Source organism: Liolophura sinensis, chromosome 5 (genome assembly GCF_032854445.1).
Source record: "Liolophura sinensis isolate JHLJ2023 chromosome 5, CUHK_Ljap_v2, whole genome shotgun sequence".
In the NCBI taxonomy this organism is placed as follows: domain Eukaryota; kingdom Metazoa; phylum Mollusca; class Polyplacophora; order Chitonida; family Chitonidae; genus Liolophura; species Liolophura sinensis.
The window spans coordinates 8,636,381-8,664,288 of record NC_088299.1 but is presented as its reverse complement, the minus strand read 5'-3'; the positions used below and the strand labels follow the sequence as shown (position 1 = coordinate 8,664,288).

The window sequence follows — 27,908 nt, the reverse complement described above, 5'->3', positions numbered from 1 at the left end:
TATCATGTACTTGGGTGAAAACCATAACTGTGGCATAAGGATGCCAAATTAGTGCCTAAGATATTGCTTGCTTAACTTCTGGTCTATTCACTTTCACTTTCTCATAAAAAGTTTCTGGAATATTCACTACTGGTATTCTGTGGAGTTTAAAAACATCTGACCTCAGTGCAGAACAAGATTCAGTCTCTTTCGAAAAAAAAAATAGAATATGATATTTAACACTATCAGCGTGCTTTTGAGGAGTTATCCTAAGGAGATCTAATGTCTTGATAATGTTTCAACCAAAGACAAGTAATTTTCAGGATTTCAAGAACTAGGATGAAACGTACTAAACTACCCATTGACAATGAAACAAGTTTGAAAAGCTTTGAAGAATGAAAATATACAGTTATTTATATCGCACAAAACTGACATTTCCTGTAATTTTGTACCCATGTGCTTGCAGCATGTTTGGTCATAATCATTGCTATATGTAAGGTATTTTAACGAACATTTCTATCAAATACAAACATATAAATCCATGATGGCTGTTACTCTACTTTTGCAAATGCAACAAAAAACACTTGACAATGAAACTTTGCAACCCAACACTTCAAATGTTTGAACTGCCCATCCCTAATCTACAAATATGAACGTTAAAATCTTTATGATTGCTTATGCTCCAAACAAAACAAAAATATAGAATATGACTAATAAAAACAAATTTCTGATACTTTGCATTCCAACTGCTCACCTGAAAATTTTTATTAAACAGTGTGCTCATAAAATTCTAATACCCAGAATTTTATTTCGGATGCACCATACAATAAAAAAAAAAAATACAGCCATTAAAAAAAAAAATGAAAGAAAAACGACTAAAGAAAAACAGCTCTACTTTTCATTTGATAATTATTATAATACTTGCATGTTCCCAGTATAACTCACCATGGCTGTGCCTTTAATGATTCACTGATTCAATGATTGCTTTCTTTAATGCTTTTTTGCTCAGTTTAGGACTGTTACCACGTTTTGATTTGACTTTCACCCTCTGAACTGAATATTGTGCTTTGCAGGAATACAGATATCTGAAATAAAATTTCCAAAGCACTGATAAAGCTCTGTTATTTTACGAGCTGTTAGAGTGTAAGCTATTAAACCTTTAAACGAAGTGTTTCTTGGGCTTAATACCTTGCTTCGTAATCTTCAAAACCTCCTAATAACATAACGAGGATTTCCAAAATGGCCTCATCACTGCTGGTGTTATTTTTTCTTTTTAAAATACAAACTTTTTTAACACTCGGATAAACCTTACACTTTGAGAAAAAGGTAAGAAAGTGGGCGAATACCCTCCCCCCCCAACGCCCCCCCCCCCAAAAAACCCCGCCATTATTGTGGAATCATGGGAAATTATGATAAATGGCCTAAAATTTTTCCTCAGAAAGTGCAAATTTATGAAATGTCATCATGTATTATTACTGATGTTGAAACTTACTTTCTTCCAGTTGGATATCACCCTCATATCCAAAAAAACCAACTGATCTCAGAATTAGGAAAAAATGAGCAACTTAGTCATGGAAAAAGTTTTATGTCATTTACCGTATCTTTTAGACAAAAAAAATGTTTAAACTTGTGACAAGGTTAAGAGCATAGAACAATGTTCTAAAATCTTTTCATCCCTAATACTGGTTTACTCTACACTTTATCATTATTGAACAAATGACCAAAAGGAATTAAATCTCTTAACACTACATCTGTTAAAACATGACCGCCATCATCATTTAGACAGTATTGTAACGAGACAACACAGTGATGTGTGTAGTGATGTATATACCAACAACACATGTACGTTGTACATGTGAACAATGAGACCGATACACAAGTCAATTCTTGCAAATATACAATTACAAGTTGTCATTGATTTTTTGCTAAAAAAATTAATAACTCCCGTAAAAAAATATCCACTTTTTCTTCTATATAATTTTTTTTTTTTTTTTTTTTGGAATATTTTTTTTTCTTCATAATTCTGATACTTAACCACTGATCACGATTTGGATTGACAATCTTGACTACCTTCACGATAAATAAATAGCTACTTTCTCTCTTAATATAACACTCTCTCTATGTAATATAGGACTCGCATCTTTTCCGGCAACATAAATCTACTATGTCGTTTTAACAAAATAATTTAAGCTCCTGTGAGGAGTCTGATATTTTACATTATTTACAATTTATGATAATTCCTCTTAGTCAAGGACCGCCATCATTCACTACTTCCGCTTGTTTCACTTGGGCTCTGTTCAGTTCCTCGGCGTCTCGCCTGGAAAATACAATGAGTGAAAACAAACTTAATCTACGTCCAGAAAAAACAAGTCAAAATGACAGCAAATTCAGACATATAAGGTAAATTACCTATAATTTTGGCCAAAAAGGGACAAATAAAGGACGAGTATTACATTTGGTGAACAGCCTTATATAAACTGCATGCCACCCAGGCCCAGAGTACAGTGAAAATCCACGAATGTTTGCCTTGTACAATTTTTCAGTCATATGACGACCAAGGAATCCTTAGAGTGCATGCAATGTGCCTCCTTGTTGCAGGATGGATTTCCACTGCTCTTTTATCTAGTGCAGCTTCACTGTGATGCCCTACTGAAGGCAAGTAAGCCATACTGCCCAAGCCATTATACTGATACAGGTCAACCAGTCGATTTGCTATCCCCTTCATACTGAACGCCAAGTAAGAAGTTACAACTTCCTCTTTTAAGGTCTTAGTTGTGACTCAACCCAGGATTGACCTTGGATCTACCGCTCCCGAAGTGGACTCTCTATTTATTTATTTATTTGATTGGTGTTTTACGCTGTACTCAAGAACACTTCACTTATACGACGGCGGCCAGCATTATGGTGGGTGGAAACCGAGCAGAGCCCGGGGGAAACCCACGACCGTCCGCAGGTTGCTAGGAGACCTTCCCACTTATGATGTGGACTCTCTACCAACTGTGCTATTGGGGCTGGTGGTGAAATGAAGACACTGAGGATATTGCACAGTGAAGGTCGAATACCATGAATATTTTTGGAGTGAAGGTGGAAATGATAACCAATACGACACAAATCTATTTATTACTTATATTTTGACAATATTGTGATTTTGTCAGATTTGTGTATATAGTGTTACGTTGCACATGGTGTCTTGTATGTCTAGGAATGTTAAAGTTGACTGAGCTTGTATCATGACGTCATCCCACTGAGCAGGGATTGAAACACTATAAAACATGTTTTCTTTTTTCCACGTCATGGCGTCTGGGTGTGAAATACCCAAATGTAATAACAAAAGTGATATCTAACTGAGTGAAATATCACTTTCATCAGTGATGAAATAATAAAACCTTCTATATTTAAACCACTCATCAGCATAACCCATCGGCATTCATAGTCGACAATTCACATAAAATTCTGATTTGTTTGAAGGAATACACGTAAAACCTTCAACAGATGTATATGCGGATATACAATACATGCAGTCATTCTATTTCATCATGTGCATTTCAAATTCTTAAGAAGTTTTATATTCAGATCTTTCATGTGATAATTTCATTATGAGTGACTTGATCCTTTGAACACAGGTACGTTGGTTCACAATGTGTTTATTTATTTTTTGGGGGGCGTAAATGTTATAAATACTCAAATAATTTTCTCTGTAATAAATTATTTATTGCAAAATTATGCCGTAATTCCTGAAATGACACTATCAAACCATAAATTTTATCTTGAAAAGGGATCTCCTGAATTGCACTTACATAATGTTGAAATATGTTGTAGCTTCACATTTATATGCAGAAGGTGCACAAAATTGTCACAACACAAAGGAGTGCATGTTCACATGTGTTTGGGTTATAGTTAATTACGTGATATTGGGCAATAAAAGCTGAATTGTTTGAAGGGGTGGAATGTAACATACGCAGTATTTCACGATTCAATGAATTACTACAAATGTGGGATAGGTATATAGAGGTCATAACGTTATAAGAGATTACAATGGGAAAGATACCGTATATAACTTAAGATTTCATTTATTTGACTGGTGTTTTACGCCATGCTCAAGAACAATTCACTTTTACGATGGTGGCCAGCATTATGGTGGGAGCAAGGAACCGGGCAGATCCCAGGAGAAACCCAAATAACTTAATAAATTATACCAGTACTTCCACTGTTACACATGAAATCATGACATTTACATCCATATGACTTGACTACATGTGTCAGTTCCTCTTCAAATGATAGCTACCGATAATATAGCCAAAACAGTATTTTCATACTGAAATAGTTATTTCAATAAAAGAAGAAGATGTAAATGAAGATGCCTTGGCATACAGGTTATTATAATATGTTCTTATCTGGACAAAACTGAAATTCCTACAATTTAAAATGCCTTTTTTAACTTTCATTTTAATTGTGGCTTATGTCAAGAGGTTTATCAGGTACTTGCCAAAGGTGGTTTGCTCTGTGAACTCTGATCTCATCTATGCATAAACCTAACCACTGTCATATATAGGCAATACAAATAGCTTATATATACAGGCCCACCTCTTTGTATTATAGTTAGGCAGATTTGAATGCTAATTATGCACGCAAACTATTTCAACATAGGGGCCCTCTGTGGCCAAGAGGGATAGCAAACCAGCGCAGCGCAATGATCTACGAACCTTCCACCAATGTGGTTGCTGTGAGTTCAAGCCCAGCTGATGCTAGATTCTGCTCCTGCTGTACGCGGGAAGGTTTGCCAGCAACCTGCGGATGGTCGTGGGTTTACCCTGGGATTTGCCCGGTTTCCTCCCACCATAATGCTGGTCGCTGTCGTATAAGTGAAATATTCTTAAGTACGGCATAAAACAGCAGTGAAATAAAATAAATAAGTATTTCAACACAGCTGGAGCACAGCAGTAAACACCAATCAAACTATTTCAATATGAAGTTCAGACTATACAAGCTTGCATGTGCAACATGTACCAGTAAAGACTTTACAAGAAGTTAAAAAAATTTTAAGATTCTAGATTGAATTATGATGTTGAAATATGTCTAAATAAACACTGTAAAAGCTTGTGAAACAGTTACAGAATTACAAGGTAAGCCACTTGATGGAATTATTAGGTAGTTTATACAGTCACAGATGAGTGAGTACAGAGCAAATGTGTGGGCAGAGAGTGCTCCCTTTCTCTCTCAGCTGACTGTGACAATTCTACCCACATCCTGAAGGCACGCTCTGTAGTCTCATTGTCAGGGAATTTAGGCCATGTGGGTGAGGCTTTGCTCCCTGCAGTGAGTTAAGTCACAGGCAAGGTGCCACTTTATCCCTACAACTCTATACTTGAAATTATGATATTTGCACACAGCTGTGGGGTAAGACAAGGTGTCTCACTATCACTACAACTCTATAACTGAAATTATGATTTCTGCACCCAGCAGTGGAGTAGGTTAAGGTGCCATTTTACCCCTACAACTCTATACATGAAATTATGATATTTGCACACAGCTGTGGGGTAAGACAAGGTGTCTCACTATCACTACAACTCTATAACTGAAATTATGATATCTGCATCCAGCAGTGGAGTAGGTTAAGGTGCCATTTTACCCCTACAACTCTATACATGAAATTATGATATTTGCACACAGCTGTGGGGTAAGACAAGGTGTCTCACTATCACTACAACTCTATAACTGAAATTATGATATCTGCATCCAGCAGTGGAGTAGGTTAAGGTGCCATTTTACCCCTACAACTCTATACATGAAATTATGATATTTGCACACAGCTGTGGGGTAAGACAAGGTGTCTCACTATCACTACAACTCTATAACTGAAATTATGATTTCTGCACCCAGCAGTGGAGTAGGTTAAGGTGCCATTTTACCCCTACAACTCTATACCTGAAATTATGATATTTGCACACAGCTGTGGGGTAAGACAAGGTGTCTCACTATCACTACAACTGTATAACTAAAATTATGATATCTGCATCCAGCAGTGGAGTAGGTTAAGGTGCCATTTTACCCCTACAACTCTATACATAAAATTACGATATTTGCACGCAGATGTGGGCTAAGACAAGGTGTCTCACTATCACCACTACTCTATACCTGAAATTATGATATTTGCACCAAGCAGTGGGGTAAGACAAGGTGTCTGACTATCCATACAACTCAATAAAGCACTTAAAGCTGCTGACAGGTTTATGACCACTATGCAAAAAGATAACATAGTGATAAACAGGGCAGTCTAATTCCTCACAACCTCTACAGTTATATGTACCTGTAAAATTGTTATCTCTACAAAGTGTTCCAAACATTTTCATCATGAAATATTGTTTCATTTGACCGCGTGCATGAGTTTCTTGTAGAATTTAACTAGTAATACAAATAAAAAGAAAAATATTAAAATTTATTTGATTTGTGTTTTATGCCGTAGGCGTACTCAAGAATATTTCACTTATACGACCGCAGCCTGCATTATGGTGGGAGGAAATGACCATTCGCAGGTTGTTGGCAGACCTTCCCATGTACAGCTATAGAGGAAGTCAGCATGAGCTGGACTTGAACTCACAGCGACTGCATTGGTGAGAGGCTCTTGGGTCATTGAAAAGTATTAATAAAAAAATGTTGATTGCTAATGAGAATGCTTAAGACAGTTTATTTATATCAGCTCATGAACAGTGGAACAGATATTGCTATCAATTTCAAAGTTAATTTCCTATCTTACTGTGTTAATGTACAACATACAACTGTTCAACCTTAACACCTTAATCCACTAATCTCCTTGTGGGTGTGCCAGTATTCAGCTAGGTTGAGGGGGTGAGGCCAGACAAAACCCTGCTGGTGTGGAGCCTCTGATCAATCACAAACTACCATCTTTGTCCTAAATATTTGCATTCAAAAATGCATTTTCAGAGGCAAACAAAGGTCTTACAAAAGACTTTTTATTGCTAAAACTCATATTTCCTAGTAGAATATGATCCTACCAAACAAATTATAAAACATCTTTCTATGATGAAAAAAAAATCAGAAGGATTTGAAAAACTCCCATGATCAAAATCTTAGGTCAAATACAGTACTGCCACTCCCACTCAAACCACTCAACACACTGTTGTGGTCAGTTGTGGTCAGCTCAGATAGCATGTTAATTGTGACCACAAGTGACCATTAAATAGCCTGTCCACCCACACCTGTTACATAACATGTTACTCTAGTACAATTACTCATTCTGGCCTAACCTTGGCAAAATGGTCAGTCTGAAGTGACCTTGGCTAAAGGGGTCATTCAGTGCAAGACATCTTAACTTTAAAAACCAACCTGAAAGATTTTTTTCAAGCTGTGGTATGCAAAAAGGCAACAAGAAAAACTTAATAAAAGATTTTAATGTGACAGCATTCATTGTGATATATATATTCCTTCCCTGACTGGCTCAATATCAGCTTTCTTTTTATTGTAAACATATTTTGTTTTTCTATCTTTGCACCATTTAAAGGTTGAGCTGAGTTCTATCATTTAACCCTAAAAACACATTTCAGCATAAATGCAGAATTCAAAATAACAGATGCAGGCACTTTTCATAAAATGGCTGAATTTTTTTTAACCCAAAGAATAAATTACACATGTAAATTTATCTTAAAATGATCTTTCCCATCATTACCTACAAAGAATAAAAATTAATTTGCAGCCAGTAAAAAGCATCACGGGCCCAAAAAACCCAACAAACTTAGAATGTGTTTTATGAGGTGAGAGAAATATTAAAACCACTGTTTCACATCAATTTAACAAGTCAAGTCATATATCATTCATCCCAAATTATAAAAGGAGGCTGTAAAGTAGCAGCACCACTCCTAATGGTGATTTTTAACTTGCAGCTATTCTTTGTCAGTAGACAACATGGCGTGATTCCCCCGATGAATGCAGTGGCAAAATCAGTGAGAAATCACTTTCCTCACAACAGTTTTATCAGCCTTGCAAGCACGTTTGAAGACATGTTTATTTTATTCTTCCATAAAACCTGCTGCCCTACCCACCCTTAACTCACACCCAGGACTGTTTAATATACCTGGCGATTAAACAAAGGCTAGCTGAGCAGAGCACAGGGCTAAATACTGCTACCCCCTGGCTTCTCCTGTATGTTTGCACGCGCAGGAGCCCTCTTAGCAAAACGCCCGCATGTGCTGTCTTCACTTTATCCTGAGTGTCTATCTCTTTCATCCGTGGACTTAGCATCAATAAACTGGCTGGTCTCAACAGCTCTTCTATTCTTCCAAAAGCTGTGCCGTTTCAATGAAATGCTCTTGTATATGCTGTCAGTTACTTACATATAATTACTGTCAATGATTTCCGAGCCTGGTGCGAAAAACGATCAAGAAAGAGAAGGCGAGCTAGTTTAAGATGGGCCATATTAAAAGAATATCTTCCGACCGACTGACCGGGCGTGTGTTAAGGGCTCTTTGGCCGCACCCCGGGATTCTGTCTCGACAAATAACTGTCATTATCTGGGCCAGCATGCCCACTGGCTGCAGACAAGGGGTAATAACAGTCAGGCTGAATAGCAAGCTGGGTGTCGGTGATCCGGTACGCGCGCGCGCTGATCTGACAACTTTTCTTCTCCAACTGCCCAGTCGTCACCAAAGACAACCAGCTAAGTTTATTATCCACCTGCTAGTTAAGAGTCAGCTAAGTTGGGATGAATTTTATGGGCCAATTAAACAGAGAATGGACTGAGCATTGCTCTCACCCCTATCCTATCCTCATCTGGATCTTTTTTCTTTTCTTTTTTTCTATACAGCATTTTTCAAGAACTTGTCGACTGGACATCCCACTTCTGCCACCAATTTATTTGACTCTTATCTCAAGACACTGACAGAATCAACCCTACTCCATCCCATCCTGCCTTCCCAGTCCTGTAATTAGCAGCCCTATGCACAGCTTCTTAATTACTTCTCACATGTGAAAGTGGCAGAAAAAGAAATTGATGGACTCTCAGAAAGTTACAAATTTACGCCCCTTTCTCGACTTGAATTGGTGAAAGTGGAAACTTCCAAATTTGACAATTTTCTTAGTTAAAAATATTGATTTTAATATGTTATATCTTACTTTTGAGCATAAAATATTTTTTAACTCTAACTTTTGACAAAAAATCCTTCCTAATTGCTATATATTTTATTTTCAACTGGTGCTTTCTTTGATGCTATTTTGCTAATTACAATCTTGGTCGGTTCAAAACAATTTCAGCATATATGCCTTTACTTTTGAAATATCTTTAATCATAAAAACGGCAAATTAGGGTACATTCTCCTGAGAAAAAAAATTTATGCTTTAAATGTTCCGCTTGTGGTTTGGTCAAAATGGGAATTAAATAGCTCCAAATAAGAGTACATTTCTGACCTAACTAGACATTTCTTCAAAGAATGTTATGTTTTGATCCAACTAACATGGACAGAAATTACAGTATTTTAACAAAACAAAAGGGGTAAATCTGATATTTGACACATGACACACAATCTGTATTTTCTTTTGCATTAATTTTTGAATGCAGACCATTAAAATGTCAGCATATCATGATTAACTGCCAAATTTACAGTTCAGTTCAACAATACTTTTTTTCAGGAAGACCTTTATTATAATACTGCCAAAAACAGGCACACAAAATATTTCATAACAGTTAATGTTTCTCGTCTGCCCTTTTCAAACATCTCAATGAAAGGATTAGAGTCAACTGAATGATAAAGTGATTTATTTTCTAATTACCTAAATTAAATCCCTGACTGGGAAACAGATCTGAGTACAAGCATAACTATAGAGATCTAACCAATAGCAAAAAGATGTAGTTGGGAAAATAACATATGGGAAGAGATAGCAAAGTCATAAATTTCTGCAAATATGTGTGCTTTGTCAAAGCATTATCTCATTTCACAGATTTGTATAACAGAGTAATGGAGGTTTATGTGGCGTGGCCTCAAGGGCAGTACCCCCCCACACCCAGGGCAGTGTAGAGGTTAAGGGAACCTGAGGAGGTACCACCAGGTGCCTGGGCTTGACCAGACCATTGTCCAGTCCATTGTCCTGTTCACTCCCACCTTGCGGCCCAGTGACACAATAAAAAAAAAAATCCTACCATCTAGAGTTTTTGACTTGGAGGCTTGGAACCAAAGCTCAAAGAAAGTGGGGATGACCTCTGTTAAATGTGAAAGGTCAAAGCGCTCTGCATCCTTTTAATTGGTGCAAAGATGCCAAAGGCAGCGTCCAACTTGGTAACGAGTCAAGAAGAGGTCAGAAGAAAGTCATGCATAAATAAAATTTATGTTGTGCTGTTCAGAGAGAATGGAGAAGAGAAGAAAGGAAATTAGAATTCAATCTCTTGTCATTGTTACCAATGCACATGCAAAGACAAATCCATCCCAAACCATGCATGCATTTTCTGTTAATAATTTTGAATTGCTAAACATCCTACGGCTGACATGGGCTGCATACCATTTCATTTGTTTGTACTTCTTTTTAACAAGAAGGCAAGATATCTGAATATTTCATAATTAGTAGAATGATTTTCATATTCAATTTAATACAGATGATTTCTGAAAAGCCCTTGTGTTTACTTCAAGGGCTGGCTTTACTTGAGATATCTACATTGCTGGATAAGACAAAGCATTAGCTCTTCAAGACAGTCACTTACGTGTTTACCTGTTTAGAGGGTTTTTTTCGCTCTAGAAATAACACTAATTAAAACTAGTACCTGGTAATTTTAATCTAAATTAAACACTAAATTATACATCCTCAAAAATGAAAGAAACAGTAAATATTTGAAATCGATAATTAATCCTAAAATTTGAAATTATACACCAAATCCCTTGCCTCAAATTCTATGTCAATTAAACCAAGGTAAACATTACTGTGAAATATACTTACCATTTTGGTTTTCATCATGCAATTATGTATACCATCTACCTGTTAAGATTTCTACTGAAAAATGGTTAAACGTCATGAAGCTAACTTCTGCTTTCGAATGGTTATTTGAATTCAGTATTAAGTGCACATTAATACAAAATAAATGTCACTTTATGCTCAAAACCACCCCACTTCATGATTCAGGCTTGATAAATTCTTATCTATTGAAAACTCTTGCTAGTAGCCAATGAATTTTGTGGTTAACAAACACCCATAGAGAAGAGGCCCCACAGAAGCGAACGAATGATGCCAGGAATTTCCGGCCTCTTATATCAATTGAAACCAAAAACTACAACCCCTATCATCTCTTTTTGTATGCTGTACAACATTTAACACTCATCCTTCAAGAGCAGACAATAGTGAAGTATTTAGCCACAGCGTCAGTCTTTGAAACCTTCCAATGCAGCTGGACAACAAAGGCATGCCATACAAACAGACAGCATTGTAAGTTGTTAACTGTGTTGTATGACTGTTGAATTACCAGGCCAACAGCTTCAGTTAACTTAGTAGTCAGTCAAAGACCATGAATCTGACCTCTGACCCTAAAGTCAAATGATGGATGTTAAGTCGCCACTGATTGGTTGATGAACAACATGACCTGAAGTAAGGACATTTGTGAATAGTTGATCAAGTCACTAGCTAAAGTAAGCAGATGATACTGTAAATTCAAGTCATCTAACTAAATTTGTATTTTTTGATCGACTTAAACGTGTACCCTACCCTGATTCTTCAACCTTTTCAATTACCTCTGCAACCAATATTTCGAAACATCCTGAGAGAGTTATGGGGGTGTGGAGAACTAATTTGCACTGTTTTATGAAGCTGTCATCTTTAGTGGGACACATGAACCATTTTAGCATCATTCTGATAACAACTGTATGCGCAAATTTCACTGAGAAATAGTCGTTCAACTTAGTTGTTGAAAAAGTTGAAGATTTACAGTGTATAATGTCTTCTTTAACGTCATATTCTTTCTTTTACCATGGATGAAAAATCAAAATATTACAACATTTTGAAATAAGAAAAATTTCAGTTATATATTTAATATGTACATTCATTTTATTTCTTTGAATGTTGTTTAAATCCATAATCATGAAATTTTCACTTATGCAATGGCAGTTAGTTTCATGGTTTAATTAATGTGTAGGAAGCCAAGATAAAGTCATTCTCTCACGACAACAATGTAATTTTTTGCAAGAAAACAATAACCTATTACCGAGAATTTAAGAATACAGATTGGTTTCTTGTGAATATGTATATATCATTTATATATAGATTAAAAGTCAAGAACTCCTTCACTGATACAAGTATTATTTCACATGAAATATCACTTTTGATATTACATTTTGGTATTTCACATCCAGGTGCCATGATGTTGAAAAAGAAATATGTATAAAAACAACAAAGTATCTGGAACTTTTGTTTTCCATAATCCCGGGAGCTTAACTCTCACTGACAATGCCAAAACAACTTCACTTATATGCATTCTAGTGAATTTAGGTACACATAGGTATATTTGAAATGATTTGAAATGGATTTCAAATTTCAAGTGGAAAAGCCTACATGTATATGGTTAAATGTTATCTCCTATGAACCAGCACTTTTCAACCCTATGTCATATGTGGGCAAAAACAGAAAAAGACAAAGCTCTGCAAACAAAACCACTGAGCATGTCAAAACTTGCAAAACACAAGATTCAAATGCTCACAAATGCAAACGGAAACCTAATTTAACTTTGGATCAGGTAGAAGGTTGCAATGGACAAAGTAGCAAGATTAAACATGGATACTGATTCAACCTTTGGGACAATGAATATGAAATTCAGTGGGATTGTAACTGCAAACAGTTTTTTTCTTCACAGACTCATGGCTTTATTTGGGTGCTGACAATAAGACGTGTGCCAGTGTTGGTTGTGGTGTGTACACAGGAAGGAATGGGCACGCTTCAGCCCTGCCCCATGGGCTGGGTGCTCTAGTCTCCTGACTCTGACACTAAACTTCTCCCATTGTCCACAATGTCCGGCAGGATTAAAGTGTTCGACCTTTGAACGTCAGTATAATCACTGTTGTCATGTGGCTCCAACGAACGCTGTTCCCTTTGCCGGACACAGGCACGAATTGCCCAACGACCACTGTTTTTATTAAATTTTTTATTGTAGCTGATTGCTGGGATGGGGTGATGGGGGTCAGACCAGAAGGCAGATGGACACAAAGATTGGAGCGGGGACGTATTCTAGTTGTCTGACCACAACTTTGTCATGGGGCAGAGTTGTCCAAGCAAAGGGTTTTGTAGCCCGACAAATGCACTGTAACCCCTCTGTCCAGAGCTTCAACAGAATGGGTTTACGAGTTCACAGACAGGCGAATGGGAGGGCAGTAAGGACTGGCGTGTTGATCAACAAACCCTCAAAACAATTGCACCAAAACCCTTTACACCTGGACTCCCGCAGATTTTTTTTCTCGCCCTTCAAGAAAACAAGCTGAAAAGAAAGTGAAGACCCTTGACATCAGGGTCATCTAATGTGTCCCCCTTTAGGGCAACAGGCTCAAGAGCGCCCAAATCCCAAAAGAGTGGCACGCTTATCTGGACAGTCCTTCCTTAATCAATACATGCACAGTCAAAAATAATGGCTAATTTTAGTGAAGTGGGTACCGATTGCTCGCGTGGGGGGTTGGGGGAGGAGGGTAAGGATATGGAGGCATGGGTAAAGGTCATCTCTGGGGGTGGGGGTGCCCCTAGGGCTAGGGTGGGTAACGCACAGACCTATGCCCCCACCTCATGACTTAAATTTCTAACAAAATACTTTATGGAGACATTGGGCTTCAGAAAAGGTGGAAGTCTATGATGTGACCCCTTTACATTCTGACAACACGATTTGGTTTATGACACGTCTTAGGTTGGTGATACCACTGAACTCAGAAGCTATTTGTGGCCTTACACATGTATATTTCACACATCCCTCACAAAGCACACTACAGTCTTCAAAAAATGACCTTTCCACAAATATTTTGCACAAGTTTTGTACCATAATGCATTCATGTTATCAAGGCCAACTTTAATACAAGCTCAGTTTTCCCAGATCATGATATGCTTGTTTACTTGAAAATAACTTGATCTATTTATATACCAGTATTAGCATTTTGTTCCACTTTCAATTTCTATGGAATTAGCCATCTCAAGTTTAAAAAGAAAAAAAAAAAAAGGAAAGTGTGTAAAAAATTGAAATGAGTAAATGTATTCCAAGCACATGGTTATACACAAGGTTGTCTTTTCAAGTTGTGTAAAAATGGTCAAGTTCAGAGACATATATTACACTAGACTATGTCTTAAATATTACTTGTAGGGGGAGAGGAGCTCATGTTTCAGGAATCTGAACTGATTTGATTTGTGTCCTTACGCCGTACTCAAGAAAATTTTACTTATACGACGGCAGCCAACATTATGATGGGAGGAAATGAAACTGAGCCTTGGGAATACCCACGACCATCTGCAAGAGTTTCCTTCATATAAAATACCACTTCCTTAATTCTGACCTTCACAGAAATGGTCTAATCTCCATTCTTTTTCTGGAAAAGGACAGTGAGGGGGGAGGGGGGGGGGAGTTAGTGGGAGCTGGTCGCACAAAGGGCCACAGGCTGACGGTGAAATTTCAGCACAAACAGTGATTGAGGGTGATACATGTACATGGTTAGCTGAATGCCAGGCAGATCACATTACAACAAGCTGACATACACTCCAGGCATCTACGTGATTGGCAGAAAAGATCTATGTATTTAAGTTTACGGCATAAACATATCCAAAGAGAAACAAAATATCTGCACATTCCACATCCAATTTCTGATGACAATATGCATTAATCAAGCTAAAGTAACAAGAGACCTTATCTTTTGTTGTGAGAGGTGATAAGCCTTTCTGAGTGATATATGTTTTGTGCGACATGATATCCAATATTTGCACTGCAATGTACAAGGTATAAACATACCACATTTTAAAATACTGTTTGGAGAAACCAATTTTATTTTGTGTTTTAAGGGCAAGCTGACACTTAAAAAATCCAAAAATTGATTGATAATAAAACTGAAAATCCACCTTTTTATTTTGTCTGACCCTTTATTTTGATTTTCTGTTATTTTTTAGGCTTTTCGATCACATATTAAATATGCTTTTAACAGGATAATTTTTGGGGCAGTCAACACTTTATAAAAAATTAAGTGATTTTTCAGTTTTATTTTTATACCTTACTCTGACATTGAGAAAAAATTAATTCTGCCCGCAAAACAAAAATTTGAATTCGTTTGGCCTTCCAATGTTTAAATTTAAAGAAAAGTCGTAATGAAATCAATTCACAGCCCATCACTGAATTAAATTATTTCCTTGTGGTTTAACGCCATTCCAGTTAACTTTCAGAAATTTTCATTGGTACATTTCAAGTTTATTGCCTGTCTATCATCGAAAGAAAAAAAACACACATATACACGGTGTGTAGAAATGTTGCCAACCCTTAAGTTTTTTTGATACGAAACTAATCAAGCTTCACAAAAAACTCTTCATTGTGCATAAAAGATGAATGAATCAATCAGAATCAAGCAAAATGTGTCATTTTAAAATTACTAAACTTGAAAATACAGTATGCAAATCTTAATTCTTATTATTACTCATCATTACATATCCTATTTCTTTCAAAAATGATTATTTAAGTTTATGACTGCAAATGTAGCTCTAGAGCCTGGGCAGATAAAAATCATCGCTCAGTCCACTGGTATATACGCAGTTAACAAAGACCTGAGTTTCTGACTAGGTAGAAAAACGGGTCAAGGTTTGTAGTCTGACTGGAAGCTAGATTTATAGGCTGAGTAGACACCCGATGAGCATTGAGTCAACTCCTCCGCCTCAGAAGTACATGTAGTGGCTGACAAGCCCTATCTGAGAAACTCATTCAGCTTTTACACTACTACACTGCACTAAGTGACCTAAGTTATCTGGATCAGGGACTGTGAACTGTGGGGGTGGTACTGTAAGCGCCTTAAAAAAAACACACACACACACACACAACCTTTGAAAAGTTGTATCCTCAAAAAAAGTAAGTGAATATTCTACAGCACAAAATACAAATGAAAAAAAAAATTCTAAAACTTATTCACAGAAATAATAAAAAACACACCTTGACAAACTGGATTTAAGAAAAAAAATTACATTTCAATTAAAAAAAAATTCTCTTTCAAACTTTTCATATTAGCATTCCAAAATTGATTACATTTTGACCACAAAATACTTTTTGAAAAGTTTCAGTTTTGAGTGAAAAAAAACCCCCTGATGTTGAGGTTAAAGTTTGGAGTTTGTGGTTAGACGTGTTAGGTTACTGATAATAAAATACTTGCAGAGTTTGGTTGAAAAAACGGCAATGGATTTCTCTCCAATGACTAAACCTGGATACACAGCTGTTTTACGTAGACTTTACTGCTAAGAGTCAGTCACCGATTAGTCACACAAACCTATCTAAATGATCAAAAACATATGTGACTTATATCCTCATTCCTGAAGCTTGAATGTTAAAATGTTGAAAGACGGGAATTAAGTCGTAAGCCATAATTTAAGAACAAAAGAATTATTATTTGCGCAGGTGTCAGTATTATTTTATAGTTTGGGCTACTTGAATGTACGCCACGACATAAGAACAAAAGGTACTGTCAAGCCATTTTTGATTGATGCAAGAAAATTATTGAAAAACACAATATAATTGGAATAGTTACATAATGGTTTATGTCTTGAAGATCAATGTGCAAAACTATAAATTCAAGTATTGTCATATATGTATTTGCATTTGTAAAACTTTTACTGGATTACATGATTTTGATGAAAATATTATGGAAAATTAGTTTTGTGAAAGTGTCTCTCATTCAAAACCCCCAAAAGCAACTTTGATAAATTAAACTGCAAGACAGTGTCATAATGTGTGAAGTAGAAAATACCGGCCTCATAACAGCACATTACACAATGCATTTGTTGATCGACAGGTTTGGATTTTGCTAATTGGAGTTAAAAGCAAATTTCAAATTATCATGATAAAATGGAAAGGCAAAAGATTTAAGGTATTTACCATAAATGCAAATAATGTTATGTAGGTTAAACAAACTGCATCCATGAAGTCCGCAAAGAAATGTGGACTTAATTAGAGCACCAGGCAATTATAGAGCTTCAAAGAAGCACTTGCACTATTTCTTGGGGCTCTTTGTAATTGAATATCAGATGCACTATATGTTATAGTGTGCACTACCTAGCTGTCCCATTCATACAGTCATATTTATGCAACATCACATTTATACAGGGTCATATTTATGCAACATCACATTTATACAGGGTCATATTTATGCAGAATCACATTTACACAGTCATATTTATGCAAAATCACATTTATACACAGTCGTATTTATGCAATATCACATTTATAAGAAAATGTTAAGCACCCCACAGAGGAATCCTTTCTACCCGGCTGAAACCAAATGTGGGATGTAGATTTAAACCGTGCACTAGCTGTAAACTATATGGTTTCATTTTTTCTGAACACCCAGCCCTCCATGATGTCACACACCACTGACAGAACTGCTAGCAGAAAATGCATCTTAAAAAGCGACGTCCCCAAGTCAACACTTTTTTATCATTTTACATTTAGACATGTTACGAGTGCATTGTATCTGGTTACATCACTGTTCACTTTGTGGTCAGGGCATACCTTTTTCTTATACCGCCCATGTCAAATTTATCCTTGCTGACTCAGCAATTCTTTAACTGAACCACATACATTAAAGAGGTCAAGCTTTAAAAGCTGATTCAGAATCAGGAGAATTGGAGTGTGGTGCATCGTGTGAGACCTTCCCTGATGCATAGTAACAAGTAGCCTGCGCACAAGCACTTTTAAACAGCAAGGTTTGTAACTCAAACCGACCAACCAAAACCCAGTATAAACAGAATAGACCAACCAAAAGCTTTTGGAACCACCATAATTCAACCACCAGAAGTTCTTCCCCATAGATATCCCAGAAGAGGTTTGACAAGTCTGGTTCACTACCCAGAGGGCAGTTGGTGAAAAGGGTGACCATCCCTCTTGGTCTATGGACAGGATGTGGTTTTGAGGAATGTGATAACTGATCCATTTCAGGCATAATGAACCTCATAGGTTTATCTGTATATCAGACAGACTGACAAACAGCCTGGACACACACACAGTCTAACAGGTCATTGGCACAATCATCAAAGGTATAGAGCGCTGCTGCCGTTTGCCTCATTTGTAACTCAATAACAAAATACCCAGACTCTCTGGCATTTCCCATACAATAATGAGATGTAGTACACAGCCTAAAAATTTCAAAAAAAAAAATCTTGAAGTATATATGTATGAATTATATATGTTTATAATATATATGAGAACAACACATTTAAATAAATTTTTAAGCTTGTTATAATTCCAGGGGGCCACTTTCACAAAACTTCATGTCATTTTTCGAAACTTTTTTTGGTCAAAGGACTTGTTTTCTTGAAAGCACACAGATGCTTAACATTTTCTTCTTTTAATATAATATATACTTTTTTCATGTTCTCTTTTTTATTATTTCAGTTTATTTCATGGAGATTTTGAATGTAGAGATCTATTCATTTCTTAATACTTTCTTTCTTCAAATGAAACACGAATAACAACTTGAGCAAACTACCCAAACAGATTACTGTATTGATAAAAATGCAACTTTATGATACAGTGCCACAATGTTTGTAAATGTTACAAATAGCAGAATCTGAAATCCTGAAGAGTTCAGAAATTTTTTAATTATTTACAGTAATAAAGCCAACTGATAAATGAACCACATCAATCAGTGGCAAATGAAGCACCTGTCAAAAACCTGGGGAACGAAGATCTTTATCATTGTTCAGGTGAGCCATGCTGAATAATAAACACAATCAACATGCAGATCAAAGAACTATTGTTCAAGATTACCTCATTAGAATATCCTTTAGTACGGATCTTCTGTAGCTATAATCCCTCCTTAAGCATACAGTACATGTACAGTTACATTTTGCAATTTGATTACATTCTATATATAGTTCTACTTCTTTCAAAATACCTCGTGTTAAATGTAAAAAGTCAATTTTTTTTAAAACAAGCTGTTATTTGTGAATTTATACAATATTGCAAATATTGTTTTCAAATTAGGCACATCATCCACTCCACATAACCTGTTGTGAATTATGTCCCAAGAAATGCAAACGACCAAGAAATGCAACGACCAAGAAATGCAACGACCAAGAAATGCAAATGACCAAGAAATGCAACGACCAAGAAATGCAAACGACCAAGAAATGCAAACGACCAAGAAATGCAACGACCAAGAAATGCAAACGACCAAGAAATGCAATGAACAAGAAATGCAATGACCAAGGAATGCCACGACCAAGAAATACAACTTTGGAACATGATTGAGACATACCTACAAAAATGTTCGTTAAATGCATGGCTTTTGTTAGGAGATAAAATGTCAAAAATCTGAACCCGAAAGAATGACAAAAAAGATGAACCAATTCTAAAGTAAACGAATACTTCCATACTGTACTAAAATTACTCAAAATTTTATTCATCAAAGGTATGATAACCACGCTAGAAGCATCGATTTTGTTATAGAATGACATGATCTAGCCATATTTCACATCTACATAGGCTGGGTTAATTAGAAATGACCTTAAGCCAAATGAGTTTGGGTTTGAGTATGATTAAAGAAGCTTCTGTGAGCTGGATCAATTTTGGTTGCATCCAGCTCAGGTAATGCTATCCAAAGTTTGTTATCTCACCTGGCGGCATTCATTCAGGTGAAATATTTAACAGGTTTTTGATTAGATGAGCTAGCGGGGTGCCACTTACAGCACAGTTATGGTCAACAAAAGACAATTCTGCTGTAAAACGACCACATTCGTCACTCTGGCAGAAACAAAGTCATAAACTCAGCTGATCTGGGAAGGCATGAGAACATTTCAATTGCAGTAAATAACCAACAGTTTCATGGAATTTCTAATTGACTGATTAGTGGTTGAAAAATTCCATGAAAAATTTGAATTTTTACAGAGTTCTGTCCCAAAGGAAGAACATGTGATGAAAAGAAACAATGTAAATCTAAGATCTACAATCTACATTATTGTTTTGTGATCCTTTTGTCTGGCTCTAGGGGATGCAAATCAAAATCATAATACATAGCAGAACGACAAAACAGAGAAAAAGAGGGAGGGGACTGCATATGTTCACGCTCACTTTACAAGAATAACAATCCCAAACGAGATAGAATGCCCCCAAGAGGGAGCAAGGTCTTCATTATTGATGATACACAATTTAATTACTTTGGGACTGCTCCGTGATACAAACAAGATACTTGAGATTAAATTACCGTAGATTACCGGATGATTTGTGACCCTAACTCTGGACATTTAATTCACCATTAAAACAGATAATGCCATCTATTGAAGGCTTCGAGATAAAGTGGGCTTATTAGAGTTTCAGTTAAAAAACAGTAAATTGTGGTGGGAGTAGATTTATGAACTTGCAATACCATCTGTGCATGTGAGAATGAAAAAATAACAAAAGAGTTAAGATCTGAGTTTAAATGAAACATTTTTGATTTTCTTCCAAAAAAAAAAAAATAACATGACACTAATTAAAACTGAAAATAAATGTAGATGCATCAAAATTTTATGTGTTTCCAAAAATCAGCGACAATGTATGTTTCATAAGAGGTGCATGACATTTCACCTATCACTGATTGGTCATAACTGATGAAGTGTGTGAGTTAGGGATGCACAGGTGACTCACATTAAAGATTTAGACGTTGAATTGGAGGCTAAAGAGAATTTGGGAAACACTGATTTGACATTTTCCCACTTCTGTTCTCCAATGTGTTGATGTTACGATGTATATTTATGTGTTATATATAGTTTGATACTCAGCTACTAATGTATCAGGGAAAACCAATACACTACACAACATGTGTGATTTCACTACCTCGGTGATGTTCCTGCTGTAGCAATCATCTGAAATTTGTCACTTTGTTCCCGTAATCGAACGGCTACAATGTGGAAACCTGCAATTCTCACATGCATTTTTAATTTAACCATCCTAGAACTCCATGCCCAGAGGAAATGTATATTAGCTTTACTACACTGCACTGAATTGGGGTCAACAAGACTCGAGGAGGACCATGCATGGTTTACAAGGTTGGATATGGTTCATAAGTTCCATGATAATTTCTCCCCTTTTTCCCCCGTTAATATACCCAAGGCTACTGTTTTTTCTCCTCGATACTTGACACAGACCTTGTTATTATTTTCTTTTTCCCCATCTTGTCTGATCAACCTCATGTTTTCCCACTGGAGCTGTAAAACTTCCAATGCTCAACTTAATTGGCATAGACGCCATGAAATATTGATTAAGTTGCCACAATTAAGCAGTAATAAAATCTGGCCAATTTGATACCAATTAACGGGAATGGTTTTGCCTGTGTCGAGGACGGCTTATTGAATAATAGATCCGCAAAGCATCTAGAAACCGACACTGTGGGGCTCGTGTCAATCTCACAAACTGGATCCCAACGCTCAGAAAATCTCTCTAATCAGTGACATTCTTATTTGAGAAACTTTGACTGAGGTCACCGTGTTCATAAATATTTTTATTATTTTTTTTCACATTTTTGCCCCAATTACATTTGAGTTTGGTTAATTATCCCACTGTGCTACTTTTGAACATAGCAATAAGTATTCATTTTCACACCTGTCTTTTTCCACATTTTTTTTTTGTCAGTTAAAAAATTTAACTGCAATTATAACGCCTCTTTAGTCCTTCTTTTCCAATATTAACTTAACAAATTGTCAACATATACTTACATTTCATTTTCTTAAATACAACATGTACAACAAAAAAAGGAGTATTTTGGTCATGGCGATTTTGCTAAAGGACTGAAGAGCATTGTATCCATGAGTCCCAAGAACAGTGACGGCTGAGCTTTCGGGGCACCTGTCAAGCCAGAGATGGCCAGCGGCAACCCCTACAATGATGGATTTTCAATATAAGTCTTCACAGAACAATGCTAAATGGTAAAGGACCCTTTAAGTAAACAGATAATGGGTTATGAAGTGGAAAAGATAATATTATGAGTAAATATATACTCAGCGAGGATTGCCGCTGGCTGTGTTTGAATGGCCATCCATATGATGAGGGGTGGAGCCGGGCAGCATGTGGAAGGTTTCATATAGGCACAGGTCGCGTCAATACAAGTTTACTCAGTTATAATGGAGACAAAATGTATTACGGAACAAGGATAAGCGAGAAATAATGACACGGTTTGAACACACCCAGCAAATTCTGGGAAGGAATATAAAAGAAGCTGCGTCCTTACAAGTAGCGAAAATAAAACATATAAAGAAGGCAAGAACAACAAAAAATCTGTGTCCGAGTTCTGTCAAAGCTGTGTAAGCATAGAGGAACAAAATGACTAAGAAAGGAAATGAGTTTTATGGTCAGTTAACAGGTGAAAATTGCAGAGTTCATGGCAGGTCTCTGAATAGTGAATGGTCCTGTTAGGATTTTATGTGGACCGAGTGGTGGGGGGGGAGGGTCATGGCTATGGGCACGGCATTCTTTGCAAGGCCTATGCGTGATGCCGTGTTGTCCAAGCAGTTTTTCTCGTCTGAGAGATCTCCTGAGGGAGCGATAGTCGTGAGACTTAAGCCTATTAAACAGAGCATACAGCATAACAATGGCCAACAGCTTTTTCAATGTCCGCTTTTCTTAGTGACAACACACGAACGATAATCGAAATCTCCAATATGACACGAGCTCCACTGGGCAAACGACAAAGACCTTGGCTGAGAACATCGTAGAAGAAAAGGCACGACAGAATACATTAGCGAAAGAACCCTTCCACAGGAAATATTCAAGTATCAGTATCTATCCAATTTATGTTCCTCAATCTGTTACAGCCAGAGAAATGCACATCAATCCTTCCATTCTTATCAGCTTACAAATTTATCTTGCTTAACAATAACAGACAAGTAAATCTCTGACAATATTTTTCAATTGATTCATATGTTTGTTAAGTCCACACTCATACTGAATACAAGATTAAAATTGTTTTACATTTGATTGTTCAGCTTTTGTAAAAAGTATCATACTTTTAAATACAATTACCATCATTTGGTCACGTCAGAAAGTGAAAAACATAAAAAATGCTGACCAATAAAGAGTCTTCATAACTCAGATGTCAGCATGTAAATTTGGGAATCAAACTGCATATTAATTATGAAACTATGTTTTCATATACAGAAATGAAATCAGACATGTATGGACTCAAAGCTGCCCCCCCCCCCCCACCCACAAAAAAAAAGGATACTGTTATAATTACAAATATGGACGGGATAATCCTGGATAACCATTACCTGTTACAGTTTAACAGAATTAACATATCCTTGTGGTGCAAACGTCCAAGTATATTAAATCTATATCCGATGAAGTTATTTTGCTGTATATATCAATATGTGCCCAGGGGTGCATTGTGCTTTGACTGTTGATGTTTGAGTCAAATAAAGCCCATGCTGCTCTCTCTCGACATTGTGTTTTCCCTGTCCCCCCTGGGGCGTACACTTTGCCCAGACAAGGGGCAGGGCAGTGACTGCAGGATAAGACAGTCAGCTTCCTGGGCAGGCTGCCTTAATACCTGTAACTGGATAGCTTCGGGACATCATAACAGGAATCATATTTGAGGGGTCGTTGAATACGACCAGTTTCCGACTGAATGGCTTCACAATTGCTGCAGCACGCTCGTAAGTTAAACGCTAGGTAGGTTCCGAAAGAAAAGCTTTTCTTATCCTTAATTACAAGGGTTCACAGCTCAGTGGCTTGTACAGCCTGCACAAAGGCGGCGTTATGACTTAAGTGCCTCAAAGAATCACTTTTGTGAATACATGAGAGGAAAAAATCAATCCTCAAGATCTTTAACATGGACTTCTCATAGACTTTATACACTTCCCAGTGCTCACAAAGAACACCAACTCTCAACCAGCTAAAGACTGATAATTAAGGGATAATCACACTAGAACCCAAAACTGACAAACCAAATGAAATATATAGGACAATGTATGAAAAACTTATATGTAACCATAGGAACATATGACAGGTTTTTTTTTTTTTTGAACAGGAACATTGAGAGATTTGTTTGTTTATCACATGTACTGTGGCAGTAGAACAAAACATTAAAGGCAAAAATTACTGGATAGAAAATGCCTTAATAAAAGCTGCTCTCAAAAAGTGTTTTTTTTTAAATTTTTTATTCTTAAAATACCCACAATTTTAAAAAAAATTTAAATGGTCAACACATATGTAAATGTATAAAAAAGGACATTCCCAATTCTAAATTTATTAAAACCAAAGACTGATCATCAGAGATCATTTTTCAAAGTGAAGTTCACAAAAACCAACTGTTTGACGACAACAAAGAAGAGAAAGCAATCCTAGTCATGTGATGTGACAATAGCTAAACCATGTGTGCCTCTCCCAGACCCACAGACCTTACCCCAGCATCCCACGTCTACTTGTTTACAGCGCTTAGTACGCGATTCAAGCGCGCATTCTAATTCAGCATGGACTGTGTACAATGGTCCGTCAGGTTTTGCGAAGAATACAGTCATGGTAATAAATTCTCTGTCACACCACAAAGGAAATTAGGTGACAAAAATGAAAACAGGAGAGAATGGTTTGGCTAAGTGACAGTGACCCTGGTGAAGAGAGGGTCAGCTTAGCTGTGGAGACAGACAGACGTTCCGACCATAGGTATTGTTGGCCGCTGGAGTGGCCACGCACCATCGGCAAAGACACCCTGGACATGCTATAAATCACAATAGTTGTTGAGGGATTGGGACTAACCCTTCCATCTCTGAGGTCATCTGACCTCTGACCTTCAGGTAGCCAGGTGAGAGCGCTTACAATGCCTTGTCCATCTCACACCTCTGACAATTCTGTCGTAAAAGTCTCCATGGCAGGAGGAGAGAAGCCAGAATGAGAAAAACGCTCGCGTGAACAAAAGCCAGCGATCTGAAGAGGGTTCGAACAGCCGCATTAATGCTGTTTGTTCCTCAGCGATCCACAAAGAAAGACAGTAAAAACTGCTTGTGGCCATCATGTTCCGCTGGGGCTGCAATACTGCCTGCCTTTCTTCCACAATTAAATGCTCGCGTGCGGGTCCCAATGCTGAGTATATGAAGAAAGGCTATTTGCAGTGAACGATAAACAAGCAGGGTCTTTAAATACCCACTTCACGCGCACTAAGCTTGACTGGACACTGGCCATCGGGACAATGGCTGTTTTAGGGTAGCCCTTGGCTGTTCTCCTGCGTTCAATTGAAGTTTTATTGACTTTAGGCTCTGTCTCTGCTTAGAAGCTCCTGAAAGTGCAGCACCTGTGAGCTTGTCATGAAGTCAGCCAAGCGTGACAGACAAATAGCTAAATACCACAAGTGACAATTTTTCACCCTTTTTCCAACAAAGCTGCACTCGAAACCATCTACACCAATGCAGTTGATTACAATACAACATTCTCTCCTTTCTCTATATCAGTATAAAGTTCATTCTAACCCTTTTTATTGACCTTCAAATGTTTTGTGTGGACCTGCATGTCGCTAAAGTCACACATTTTCATCAAGGTACTTGTAAATTTTGGCGCAAATGGCATATGCAGGACCTATTCACGAAACTACAGTAATAAACTGCCTACACCAAAAAGAAAAAAGTACGTTTTCAATCAATAAAATCAGCAAATATTAAATTTGGAGCATATGTTTCAGGAAAACTGTACTTAAAAACCTGTCGTTCATTAACAGGAATTGGAAATCACACAGTATCAACAATAAGCAACAATAAAAAATCTAATATTGATGAGAGATTTCTCACGGGACAGGTTTTGAGGTGTGACATCCTGCTATTGGGCATCCACGGACCAAGTCAGGTGAGAGATTCTGAACTACCGAGGAGGACTGGAAAGAAGCCAATGATGCGGAAACAAGCCGACTGTTGGTCGTTTTTCGGCACACTTCACCACTCTACTCCAACAGTGAGATACATATAAATGTGAACTGTTCTAAGCGGTGTAAGCATGCGTAATGGGTATCAGTTATAACTGTGAAATTAGCCGCCCCCCCCCCCCCCCGCCCCCCCCCCTGAAAGGCAGATGTCTATGGATGACTGCCCAGCACAGTGACCCGCTATCCCCACATCATCTGACATATCCTTTCATGAGGGGAACGTGGCACAGTTTTGATGGAGTGATCATTTCCTGAACGCTGACAGACCGCTCCGTCAACTCATCGTAATCACAGCACTGTTTGTCCTCGGATCGGGACTGAATAAAATCTCTGCCTGCGGTCGGCTCTTTTGTAATTGTTACAGAAAACTTGCACATATGTTAATGATTCATTAAGAGGTCAGACAGTTGGTTAAGGCGTGCAATACTGTGGTGACAATAATAAAAAGCTGTGGTTAACCACAGTTTGACTCCACTTCAACAAAGCTGCATTCCGCAGACACACGGCCAGACTTTTTTTTTTTTAAATTTTTGCACGAAACTTGCATGAATTTTATCAGGTTAATTTTAACGAGTTAAAAAAAATGAACATCTCTGTCTTTCCTACATCAATTTAATAAAAAAAAGGGTAAAAATTTGAACAGCGGTATTGATATGACACAGCTGAATAACAGCATGTATGTCAATGCACACTGCGGTTGTGTAAAATTACCATGTCACATGCTTTTATTTTTTTTACTATGTGACAGTTAAACTTAGAACTAAAATAATAAAGTCAGCATCTTCTCTGATGCCCCCCCCCCCTGCCCCCCCCCCCCCAAAAAAAGAAAAGAAAATGAATCTTTCTCCAATACCAGGTTAATGTCTCTCTTACAAATTAATCATTTCCTAACCAGTACACACGCACTTAAATGGCATGTCAGGCCGACACAGATATAGAAGTGAAAATTTGTTATGTAAGCTAGAGATCACCTACGGCTATTAATATTACATACATGTACAAGTAAATGCTGCCTTTGTCCATCTACAAATATACACCTGTCAATCATAGATCTATAACATTGTTATTAATGGCATCACTTCTGATAAAGTGGAGGTGTATATGAGTGGAAACAGGTTAAGGTAAGAACAGTACAATGAATAAATTTTTTGTTTCAAATTCAGACTTTTTGTTTTTACTCCAACATTTAATAAGATGATCAAGTTCAAAAAAACTCCATCATGTCATTTCAACACAGGAGTATAAGCTTTTCAGGATGCTCAATCAGTCTCCATTATATCACCTACATGAGTTCATTACATCCTATTCACTCATTTGCGGTGAGTGTGGTTAAAAAGAAGTGCAATTATGCACTTTTTATTAGTTAATAATAACACGATGCAACCTACAGATTTAATCACTGACGTGATGCATCCTGCTAAGCTTTTTGTTTCTTTGCTACTTTGTTCATTACATGACAAAATTCAAGATTCCCGTGACTGGGCAGTTACTTGATTGGCTGAAAGCCAACAGATGGCCTTGAATCAGCTAAATGTAACAAAGTGCCTGTTCCAATACTTCCGGAGGTTTTCCCCCTGAGCCAGGGGTGTGACCCCTTCATTACAATCTCATCTCATTTCTGGTTTTGTTTTGAAACAATGAATAATTGATAAAACAATATTCATAAGATTAATTCAATCACAACAGTTCACCTCAGCACGAGCAGTGAACAATTCACTCTTGGCCAAGAAAATAAACACCACTTTAAGGAAAGAACTTATTTATCTTTTCCTAAGTAAAATGTCAAGTCGACATGATTTATTTACTCTTTTCTATTTGCTCTTTTTATTACTCCTAAACTCCTATTGGTTTTAACAC

At 37.1% G+C, this 27,908-nt stretch overlaps 1 protein-coding gene across 1 annotated transcript in view; it reads right to left on the bottom strand.

Annotated features, from left to right (window-relative positions):
• Window positions 1-1,977: 1,977 nt before the first annotated feature.
• Window positions 1,978-27,908, bottom strand: part of LOC135465707 (core-binding factor subunit beta-like) — a 62,766-nt gene continuing 36,835 nt past the window's right edge. Inside the window, exon 6 of the mRNA XM_064743022.1 lies at window positions 1,978-2,296. Coding sequence (XP_064599092.1) covers window positions 2,240-2,296 — 57 coding nt within the window. The 3' untranslated portion in view covers window positions 1,978-2,239. The remainder of the gene's footprint in view (window positions 2,297-27,908) is intronic.